The sequence below is a fragment of the Silene latifolia genome, chromosome Y (assembly GCF_048544455.1).
Source record: "Silene latifolia isolate original U9 population chromosome Y, ASM4854445v1, whole genome shotgun sequence".
NCBI lineage: Eukaryota > Viridiplantae > Streptophyta > Magnoliopsida > Caryophyllales > Caryophyllaceae > Silene > Silene latifolia.
In genome coordinates, this window is record NC_133538.1 from 444,320,981 (window position 1) to 444,333,330 (window position 12,350).

Here is a 12,350-nt window from a genome sequence, read left to right on the forward strand (position 1 = left end):
TTTACCCACCCTCTGTCGAAACCAAAAGCAACAAGAACTCGCTGCAAGAACCTCCATTCTACGCGGTCATACGCCTTATCCATATCAAGCTTTATAGCCATGGACTCATCTGTCCCCTTCGAGTTCTTCATGTGATGAAAAATCTCAAAAGCTATCATAATATTATCAGTAATGGCCCTTCCCGGAGTAAAAGCACTCTGATTGACTGAGACGATGTCACCCAAGAATTGTTTCAGTCTATTTGCCAAAACTTTCGAGATTAATTTATAAACCACATTGCAGAGACTAATGGGTCGGAAGTCACAAATTTTATCCGGAGCTTTTTTCTTTGGGATCAAAACAATATTGGTTTTATTAATATCCCTCGGAGATAGCTTGCCACGAAGAACAGCAAGGACCGTGCTATTGACCGTTGGCTCAATCGTACTCCAGTAAGTTTGATAAAAAAGGACATTCATACCGTCTGGGCCCGGGGCCTTCAGTGGGTGCATTTGGTTAAGAGCCTCGATAACCTCATCCTCGCAATAGTCACGCTGAAACACCTCGTTCATGGGATCCGTCACTCTCGTCTCCAAGCCGTGGAAAATGGTCTCGTCATCAGCCGGATTAGACGTCGAGAAGAGCTATGCAAAATAATTATTGGCCACGACCCCCACTTCCTCATCCCCCATCCGGGTAACACTCTCATCATCAATCAGCTGCGCTATAAAATTTTTCCTCTTACGCTCACCAGCCCGCATATGGAAGAATTTAGTGTTCTTGTCTCCGTCCCTCAACCATAGAGCTCTGGACCGTTGTCGTCAATATTGTTCTTCTTGTCTACGCAAATCATAAATTTCATCCACGAGCTTCCTTCGACGTCGCACACTCTCCTCATCCATGTCCCCTTCATTGAGCCTTTCTAGCTGTTTACGTTTACGATCAATATCCCGCCCTATCCTACTAATGCTCGTTTTCTTCCACGCCTGCAATTCCCGAGTGCACTCTCTCAGCACCGTGACCAGGTCACCTCTCCCCCTCTTAACACCCCGCTCCACAGCTTCCTCACAACCCTCCGAACCCACCCAAATTTGCTCAAACTTGAAGGGCGGAGTCTTGAATTCTCTCTGTATTTTATGATTAAGAACTAGACGGATAGGAGCATGGTCCGACCATTCTCGGTTAAGATAAAACAGTTTTGCGTAGGGGAACAAATATGTCCACTGGATCGTACATAAGGCTCTATCAAGCATGGACTGTCTGTTAAACTCACCTGCTTGCCTGTTGTCATAAGAAAAGTTATATCCTTCCCACGGCACATCCCGCAATCCACACTCATCCACTACAGCTCGGAAATTATTCATTTGTCGATGAGGTCTGCTCCCCCCTTTCATCTCAGTAGAAAAAAGAATTTCATTGAAATCGCCAATGCATACCCATGGAAGAGAAGACTGCCTACTTAGGACCCGCAGCAATTCCCAAGATAGATACCGATCCGAAACAGCCGGCCACCCATAAAACCCTGTAATTCTCCACTCACCCTCCGCACCTTGAACCAAAAAGTCCATATGATGTACGGATGATGACTGAAAGATGAAATCCACCTCCCTCCTCCACCAAAAAGGCAAACCACCCGAACGCCCTACGCTATCTACATCAATACCAAAGTCACCTTCTATACTCTCACGCACCCTCCTCATCTCACGACCACACAATTTAGTTTCAGATAGGAAAAGTATGGCCGGGGCCTCCCTCCGTACAAGATCACGGAGTGCACTCCTCGAGTCGGGATTGCCCAAGCCCCAACAGTTGATGCTTAGAGTATTCATTGGGCCCGGCGGGGTTGAGCTTCGTCAACCTCCGCCTCAGGTATTAAGACGCCCCCGTCTAAGCAGTTTCGAGATCTTTTATGCACACTCTCATCCTCCTCACCATCTCTACTCCGTTTCCCCCATCAGTTAAGACCACCCTCGACATGGTAGTTGTAACACCCCGGTTTATGAAGGAGCCTTTAGCAAGACATTCCCTAATAAACCGGACTGTTACCATCTCGGTTTCCCGAGGTAGTGAATAACAAATTAAACTCCAAGGCAAAATTATATAATTACTTTAACTTAATTATTACAAAACCTCTTTTACGTCAAATTACAAAGAACTAACAAAAATAAAAGTGAAAGTCTTCTAGATGATGATCTAGCTACTAAGTCTTCTGATCCAGTGTCTCACGCCCACCAAGCTCCCGTTCTATCTCTTAAACCCCGTCAAGTCCTCGCCAATATTTGGGTCATCACTGGTGTTCACGAATACACAGGGTCAACCACGAGGTTGAGTAGGGAAAACAATGAAACAACATAGAAATATGATATGCATGCTCCTCCGTCACCTCCATCTCCATCTCAACTCATATCTCATAACCAGTCTCATAACTCATAACCCGGAACGCCCAGCCATACCTGATGCGTGTTATTTATATGATGTTTTACATCCCATTTTACACGCATTTCAGAGCTCATTCATGTAGTTTATGCTGCATTTCTCCCTATTTCCGTCTACTTACGTATTTTGTACATTATTGCGAAATGTGGAGAATTCAACAGAAATCAAGCTAAATCCGTCCCCGAGTAATCTCGCATTGCAATGACGTAAAGGAATTGCTTAAGGAACGAGCTTGGTGCGCAATCCAAGGCCCAAAAGACAAGTCCACGAGTTAAAAGAAGTCAAGTAGCGACTCCATTAGTCGATCGACCATAATCCTCGCCGATCGACTAATGTTCGGTTCCGTAACTCTTTGTTTCTTTGGGAGCATCGATCGACCAGATTTCTATTCCAGACGAGAATTAGAAGACCGAGAAAGCGCAAGCCCATGATGCTAGGTTTAGGAAATAAGATGTTACGTTATTTGCTATATAACGTAACATGAAACATTCAGTTTATGATCAAGTTTTTATCTCAGTTTTAGATCCAAGTTTTATCACAATTTCATACAGTAACTTTCAGTTTTGGTTTATTCGAGTAATTAGGGTTTGGAACATCGTTTTAGCATTGGATTTCTGTTCTTGTTTTTAATCTTCCCTCTGAAACCTCGGTATTCCTTCTGCCCTAATTTCTGTTTATTGTTTTACTTTCGTTATTTGTATAGATTTGTTAGTTAGTATCCCAAAGCCAATTATCTCATTATCGCTATTTGCTATCTACTTTAAGCATGAATTCAGTAATCATTATTAGTTTAATTGTTGTTTTTACCCTTAGCATGAGTAGCTAATTCTATAGTGCTAGGATGTAGGCGATTTATGGCATAGGCGGCATTAGATATACACGGACTGTCTCGCGTGTTGGTCGATCGACTGACATTGTCGGTCGATCGACTGACCTCATAGGGTTTCCTTCGTTTTAATTGAATTTAATCTTGTATTTAACGAATCGAATGCATGCGACCAGTTAGATACCTATTTTGTGACCGACCCATTAGATCGAAAGATAGGGGAAGTTATTAGACCATCAATTAAATCGACTAAACTGTGCTAAGATCGAAAGATAAGTATAGTTTAGACCGTTAGTCACTTTTCAGGACGAAAGTTAGTATTAGTGACATTAGGGACCTATAGCGAGATCGAAAGATGCTATTTGTTAAGAGTGGACCGAGAGGACCTCTTTATTTCCCGCCTTACATGTGTTTGATTCAGACCGACTTAGTTTGCTGCCGCCGAAGCTATAATGACCTGACCATCCTAGTACCCTTCTTTTATCTGTTTAAATCGTTTATTTAGTTTATTATCTTTGTTCACCTTTAGTCGTAGACCAATTCAATTCAATCCCCACAATAGTTACCTCGATCGAACATAAATCAACTAAAATTTACAACCGCCTCCTTGTGGTTCGACACTGTTACCACTAGCCTAGGTTAGTCTTAATAGGAGATTATAAATTTTATCTTTGGTACTCACAACGACGGGTATCAAATTTTGGCGCCGTTCTTGGGGGAGGCAATAGTCCTAATTTTAGTTGCTTTTATTTTTAGTCTTTCTTAGTTTAAGGGACATCCGTTCCTTAAACTTTTCTTATATTCTTTTTGTAGTTTCTTCTTATGCGCAGGTCACAGGGTGGAGAATTAGTACCGTTGAACCCTGAGCTTGAAAGATCCTTGCGCGAGTTGAGGCGAACACAAAGAGTATTACCGACAGAGGAAGAGCTGAGTACTCTGTCAAGCTATCACGAGAACGAACCGTTCGAAGATAATCCACCATCTTCGCCCGTTTCCACTTCTTGGTAGAGACAGTTACTTCTCCGGAAATTCCAGTCATGGCCGAGGAAGCAAGTATAGCTAGTTATTCTGAGCCGACAGACAAACAGTGACAATTTATACAAGGGTTCGAATTACCGGAGATGCCGGAAATTCGAACCAAAGCCTCGCCTACATTACTATGGTCGAGAGAAACCGGTTTGGGAGCTGCGCAAATGAAGATGCACCAAGCACATAGAGACCTTTATTGACTCTGCTTTGTTCCATACCCCCACCACCGGCGTGACCCAGGATCAAATCAAGGAGACCATGTTCATCTTCTCCCTCCGTGATGCTACAAGGGAGTGGTATAGAGATCTGGACCGAGCTGTCCAAGGGATCACTGATTGGAATACATTGGCACTGGCATTCTACAAGAAGTACTTTTCTGCTTCAAGGACGATTGCGATTAGAGCTCAAATCACGGGCTTTAAACAAGGGCCAGATGAGAATTTCCACGAGGCATGGGTCCGATTCAAGAAGTTGGTGCGAACCATACCGCACCATGGGTTCGAAAAGTGGAGCTTGTGCAACCATTTCTACAATGGGTTGTACGACGATCAGAGGGCCATTTTGGATGCTGCAGCCAATGGAAGATTCGCTGAAAATTTGGGAGCAACCAAGGGGTGGAAGATCATTGACGATCTAGCTACCCACAAGGCCGAGTATGGGAATTCTAGAGGGAACCAGAGGAGAGCTGCTGAATCTTCCTCTGTTGCTGCACTTGAGGCTCTCACTGCGAGATTTGACAAGTATGAGCTAGGAGGAGCTTCTAAAGGTGGGATGTACCAAGTTAATGCTGTGTCAGACGATCCTTTCGTCTGTGAAAGGTGTGGAGGTGAGGGCCATGTCTCGAAAAACTGCCCTAGTCCCTTCGAATCATGTGCTGCCTTTCAACACTATAGGCAGACCAACACCTACTATGAGCCGAACACCCATCCGAACTTGAGTTGGAGGAGCCAAAATGTCCTTAACCCAACTCAAGCTACACCGCAGCAACAACCTTATATACCACCTCATCAAAAGCAACAGCAATATCAAAAGCCCCCTTATGTGCCGCAGCAGCAACAAACACAGAATTCTGAATTTTCCGAGCTTAAGAATCTGTTGCTGAAGGAGTCCCAAGCAAGAGAGGCCGGGATGAAGTTACTAGAGAGCCCAATTGCTCAACTGGCTAGTAAAAGTAACACTCGAGCTCCTGGACACTTACCCACTCAAGCTGAACAAAAGGAGACCCTAAATGCCATCACTTTGAGGAGCGGGTCCGCCCTTGATGGTCCTGCCATGGTTGGGGATGCTGTTGGAAAAGATGAGCCGGAAACAAGTCAAGAGAAAGCTTCAACGAACAAAGCAAAGAAAAAGGCGTCTGCCAGGTATTTCAGTCGATCGACTGATATACCTAGTCGATCGACTGAAGCACGGGTTACAGGAGCTTCTGGATCTGTACATCTCAGTCGATCGACTGAGGAGAGTGGTCGATCGACTGAGATCGCTGCTGATGCTGAGGAATTTCGTCCTTTAATGCCAAATAACCTACGAGACCACTTGTTTCGGGGTACCACGGTCCCGAAGATTTTAGGACAAGACCCGAGTGTTGATGGGTCGATCCGGTCCCGAAGTTCGACCCAATGACGGTTAATGGTTCTCATTTGAGACGGTCTGAGGAGGGGTCTAGCTTCAACAAAGAGAAGGTGACGGACTTTCAGCCTAAGTCCAAGGATGCCGGCGCGCGTGAATTGGAGGAGAGGGCTAAGGTACTCCTCACAGCCCCATATCCAGAGAGACTCGTGCCGACCAAGGAACAGGTATCTTTCAGTAAGTTTGAGAAAGTTATCCGTAGTCTGAATGTACAGGTACCCTTCCTTGAGTTAGTTAACCAAGTGCCCGCTTATACTAAATTTATGAAACAACTTTTGTCCAAAAAGCGGTCACTTGAAACAGTGCACACTGTCGCACTCACCAAGGAGTCTTGCTCCTATTTGTCTCACACTGCGCCCCATAAGTTAGAGGACCCGGGTAGCTTTTCTGTTCCTTGCAAAATAGGTACCTTCTCAATTGAGAAGGCATTATGTGACCTAGGGGCTAGTATAAGTGTCATGCCCTTGAGTTTAGCTAGGAAACTCAAGTTGACCCGGTTTGCTATTACGGACATGACAGTTCAGATGGCTGACCGATCTGCGGTCGAGCCTATAGGAGTCCTAGAGGATATACCCGTCCAAATAGGGAAGTTTTTCTTCCCTGTTGACTTTGTTGTCCTTGACATGCTTGAGGATGCCCATATACCTATCATCCTAGGAAGGCCATTTCTGCACACTGCTGGTGCAGTTATTGACGTAGGCTCTGGAACTTTGACCTTCAAAGTTGGGAAACATTCTATTATTTTTGCCCAACTGCTAAAAAAGAAGGACCCCATGTGGCTCATTACTTGTAATACGGTTTAAAAGAAATCGTACTTTATGCTTCCCCGAATTGCCTGTCCCTATTACTACTTCTTTGTGTTAACCCCTCCGCCCCAGTTGGGAGCAAGAAGGAGGAAGAATCATTGTTTTAAATAATGCAGAGCCGGTTTGGGGAAAGAAGTGCTACAAGTTGTGCCAACTGTAAAGAAGCCTATCATTCAAAGAGGAGGCCTTGGATGCCTAAGCTATGGGACTGATGAGGAAGTGGATGATAAGCCAGCCAAAGTGAGATGGTCTGATTTGGATTCTGACGATTCCAAGGAAATCCTTGATTGGGGAGATGACGAAGTTGATCCATCGAGCTCTCCAACTGTTGAAGCTAAGAAGGGTGCAGCTGATGAGATGAGCACCATTGAGGCTACCTCTAGTAGCCAGAAGCCGACGAAGTGGGCCATACCGTGGTCCTTCTTGATCAACTATTAGTTGATCAATCTCGTTATAAACTTCTCTTTATTTGCTTTGTTAAGACAATTTTATTGCTTTTTGTGTGTGCGAAAACTTCGCTTTTATTTTATTTGCTTAGGATTTTTAAGTACTTTAGGCTTTATTCTGGGTTTTGCGCAATTTTTGGGCGCGTTTTATTGTGTACTTGCAGGTATTTAGAGCTTGTTAGCTCAAATTATTGAGCTAATACGAAAATTGGAGGTTGCGGCGAAGTGTTTTCGATCGATCGATCGTCTTTATGGTCGATCGATCGGTTTGCGGGTTTACAGGAGCTCTCGTTCACGCCCACCTGTCGATCGATCGATCTCGGTGGTCGATCGACCACTGCTACTGCTATATTCGTTCACGACCTCTCCCCTGCTGTGTTTGGTCGATATGCGGACCTAAGGGAGTTTTCTACTCCGCTTTATTTTCCGTCATATTACTTCTTTCTTTAAGTTCTCTTATTTGTGCACAATTTTACCGCCTCAAAATTGTTTTCTCGATCTTATGCGTGGTATTTTAAATCTTTCGGGCACTCTTATTGGTAGCATCATTAGCTACTCTTGAAACCTCCTAACTCACGCTGGTTTGGGGAGGTTTCCTTTGCTGCGCTTAAAGTCTTGTGAGTTCCATATCTTTCCTTGTGTCTTGCTTATTTATTTCCTCGCAAATTCCCATTTCTCTTTTCTTCACTATATGATTTTGCACAATGGGGACATTGTGCGATTTGGTTTGGGGAAGGGTTTTGCGTCGCATATCATTTGCTTGCATTCACGTTTATTTTTTGTTTTTGCATTATTGTTGTTTATTTCTTCATATACATCAAAATTCAAAAAAATTGAAAAAATTCAAAAAAATTCCATAAAATGCACGTTTATTTTAGCATATAGGTCGAGTCGGAACGGTAGTATTTCTATGATGATTTTGCATTTGCACTGTTTACTTTGAGCCTTGCTAGATTAACATGTTATTAGTAGAATCGTAAAGGCATATCTACGAGTTTTCGTTAATTATCTTGCTGGACTTGAGACTTGACTTTAATAATTGGCAAACTACTTATACTTTTCGAGAACTAGAGCCTATAACTGGTGACATTCATGACCGGTTTATTTAGGAATGTGAGTAGTACTCCTTATGAGACATGTTTCCTTAATTTGCATGAATATGAATTTGATCTACTTAATACCTGTATGCATTCGGTCTGTGGTTTGTTGACACATGTGGTAGAGGTTTCCTTTTCTCATTTTACCCATAAGCTTCACACTGCCAAAAATACCCCTTTTTGTCCCATTACTACATCCTACATTAAGCTGTCCCTTGTCAAGCTAGTAGTCTGTGTTTTCGGGATTGTTACTCATTTTTGGTGGAATATGCTCATGTTTGAGATATTGTTGGGAAGATGAAAAGGAAAAAAGAAAGAAAGAAACAAAAGAAAAAAAAAGAATGAAAAAAAATGATTCGGAAAAGAAATGAAAAAAGGGTTCTGTACTGTTCAAATGAGTCGATCGACTGCCACATATGGTCGATCGACTGAGGTTCGAAGAGAAAAGAAATCAATTCGCATAATTTAATCCTTATCTTTTGGCGATTTTTGCTCCCATGTTTCATTTATATCCTATGGGGAGTTTATTGATTTGATAGTTTGGAGATTGTGAGTTTTGTGCTTGCTATAGCACCGTTTCGTTTGATTATGAGCAAGAAGTTGGATGTTGCCATGTGGTTCCGTTTTGGTACTAGCTTGATCACCTGTACCTCCACTTTACCATAAAATGTTTGCCTCTTCTTACCCATACCTCACATATCCCATATATACCTCGGCATGTGTCATTGGTCATCTGTTTGGTTGGAATGCGTATGTACGGTTGTAGAGGTCATTTTCATATTTTATTGCTGGCATGTTTTCATAGGTCGTAGTTAGGTGAGAGTCACTACAAAATTACTTCTTTCTATCTTACATATATATCACCTGTGCTTACTTGAGTGATTTGAGCGACCGTGAGAGTCCAATTTGATAAGTCTCTACAGTTAACGGTTCAGCAATCTTTAACGACTTTATAATTCGTTTGCATGATTCGCATTACTAATTGATTGTTGGTTGTGCATTAAAATCGGTTTAGGCTTAACAGTCTGCATTTCGCTCTGAGATTGAACTCGTTCCATTAGGTCATTAGATCCAGTCTAGTTCTTGCTTGGGGACAAGCAAGGGTTTGGTTTGGGGAAGTTTGATGCGTGTTATTTATATGATGTTTTACATCCCATTTTACACGCATTTCGAGCTCATTCATGTAGTTTATCTTTGCATTTCTCCCTATTTCCGTCTACTTAGTATTTTGTACATTATTGCGTAAATGTGGAGAATTCAACGGAAATCAAGCTAAATCCGCCCCCGAGTAATCTGCATTGCAAATGACGTAAAGGAATTGCTTAAGGAACGAGCTTGGTGCACAATCCAAGGCCCAAAAGACAAGTCCACGAGTTAAAAGAAGTCATAGTAGCGCTCCATTAGTCGATCGACCATAATCCTCGATCGATCGACCAATGTTCGGTTCCGAAGCTCTTGTTTGCTTTGGGAGCGATCGATCGACCAACCTTATCATCGATCGACGATTTCTATTCCGCATTTAGAATTAGAAGACCGAGAAAGCGCAAGCCCATGATGCTAGGTTTAGGAAATAAGATGTTACGTTATTTGCTATATAACGTAACATGAAACATTCATTTATGATCAAGTTTTTATCTCGGTTTAGATCCAAGTTTTATCACAATTTCATACAAGAACTTTCGATTTTGGTTTATTCGAGTAATTAGGGTTTGGAACATCGTTTTAGCATTGGATTTCTTTCTTGTTCTTAATCTTCCCTCGAAACCTCGGTATTCCTTCCCGCCCTAATTTCTTTTTATTGTTTTACTTTCGTTATTAGTATAGATTTGTTAGTTAGTATCCCAAAGCCAATTATCGCATTATCGCTATTTGCTATCTACTTTAAGCATGAATTCAGTAATCATTATTAGTTTAATTGTTGTTTTTACCCTTAGCATGAGTAGCTAATTCTATAGTGCTAGGATGTAGGCGATTTATGGCATAGGCGGCATTAGATATACACGGATCGTCTGTCTCGCGTGTTGGTCGATCGATCGACATTGTCGGTCGATCGATCGACCTCGTAGGGTTTCCTTCGTTTTAATTGAATTTAATCTTGTATTTAACGAATCGAATGCATGCGACCAGTTAGATACCTATTTTGTGACCGACCCATTAGATCGAAAGATAGGGGAAGTTATTAGACCATCAATTAAATCGACTAAACTGTGCTAAGATCGAAAGATAAGTATAGTTTAGACCGTTAGTCACTTTTCAGGACGAAAGTTAGTATTAGTGACATTAGGGACCTATAGCGAGATCGAAAGATGCTATTTGTTAAGAGTGGACCGAGAGGACCTCTTTATTTCCCGCCTTACCTGTGTTTGATTCAGACCGACTTAGTTTGCTGCCGCCGAAGCTATAATGACCTGACCATCCTAGTACCCTTCTTTTATATGTTTAAATCGTTTATTTAGTTTATTATCTTTGTTCACCTTTAGCTGTAGACCAATTCAATTCAACCCCCACAATAGTTACCTCAGACTGAACATAAATCAACTAAAATTTACAACTGCCTCCTTGTGGTTCGACCCTGTTACCACTAGCCTAGGTTAGTCTTAATAGGAGATTATAAATTTTATCTTTGGTACTCACAACGACGGGTATCAATACCGATCCCCGGTAGACTATATATATCGACCGTAGCCGATCTCGCACTCGCTTGTGAGGACACCAGGCAAGTCTGCAGAACCCGCCCGGGCCTTATCACAACATCATCATCACCACACCACATCACCACAACATCCTCCATCTCCAATGCATATGAATGCTCAAAAGAAATTAATGCAACACAATATATATATATATATATCATTGAACTGAGAAATCATAAAATCATGCCGGTTACCCGATGTTGTGATATCATACTCAATACGATCAATTCAGACAATCACCTTCCCGTATATGAATCATAACGTAAATCAACAACCATGAATCAAGTCAACACAATTCAACAACAACGATAATAAGTCAAGTGTATTTCCTTACCTCGATCTTTAGTCAAATGGTCGGGTGTCCAGAATATTCCACAACAATTAAGCCCTCGAAAGATAATTAAATGATAAACAATCACTTAACTATTCCCGTTCCCAAAATAGAAAGTTACTAAAAATAGAACTCCCTAAATGGAAAGTTTCCTTAAATGGAAACTTCCCGATATAGCGATTTTCCATTTAACCATCCCGACTCCAAAAGCCGACTTGAATTATTTAACGACTAAGAATTAAATTAATTAATTAAGAATACGACCAATTAACGAATTATAACGATTAAACTATGAAAACCCGTTTCAAAACTAAAACAATTCGAATAACCCGACTCTTACAACCCACGCCTTCACTCTCGCCCACACCCCTTACGCGCCGCCCGAACCACCCCGACAACCACCAGACCTGCTCCCCACTTCGACCCCACCACCAACAACCACCACCAAGATGGTCGATCGCCACGGCGAGTCGAACCAGTGGTCATCATTTGGCCTGGTTCACCACCGTGCCTCACCAAACGCCCCATTTTCTCAACCTACAACCACCGCAACTCTCACCTATCCCCTGCCAAATCACCACCGTCATGCTCGCCGCCAAACCATGCACCCAGACACAGTGGCACCACCGTTTCGACCTCCCCCAAGTCCACGGTGGCGCCACCCCAAACCTACCCATCTAAACTCGCCTGAAAACCCATATCTTGACCCGTTTGCTACCCCCTGTCGCTGCCGCCTTTTACCGTCACTATCACCACCCAAAACCACCATAACCACCACCACTACACTCGTCACTAACCACCCTACCCATATACCCCGTCAACAACCACCAGAAATGTAACACCCCCTCATACCAAGGTGCCTTACCAGGACCACCCTACCATGAAAGTGCGTTACCATCTCGGTTTCCCGAGGTTAGTATATACCAAAGCGTCTGAATTGAGCATCATTATTAAAGTAATGTAAAATGCAAAGTTTACAATATCCAAAACCGAATACTGTCTAATGAAATACAACCTTAAAGTCTTAACAATAAAAGAAAACTCGCTAAGACTCAGACGGTGATGCTATGACTCGTGGTGG

At 42.6% G+C, this 12,350-nt stretch overlaps 1 protein-coding gene across 1 annotated transcript; it reads right to left on the bottom strand.

Moving 5' to 3' along the window:
- Window positions 1-800: 800 nt before the first annotated feature.
- Window positions 801-1,808, bottom strand: LOC141632718 (uncharacterized). The gene has a single exon (XM_074445236.1). The coding sequence runs from the start codon at window positions 1,806-1,808 to the stop codon at window positions 801-803; it is 1,008 nt and encodes a 335-aa protein (XP_074301337.1).
- Between the last annotated feature and the right edge of the window lie 10,542 nt (window positions 1,809-12,350).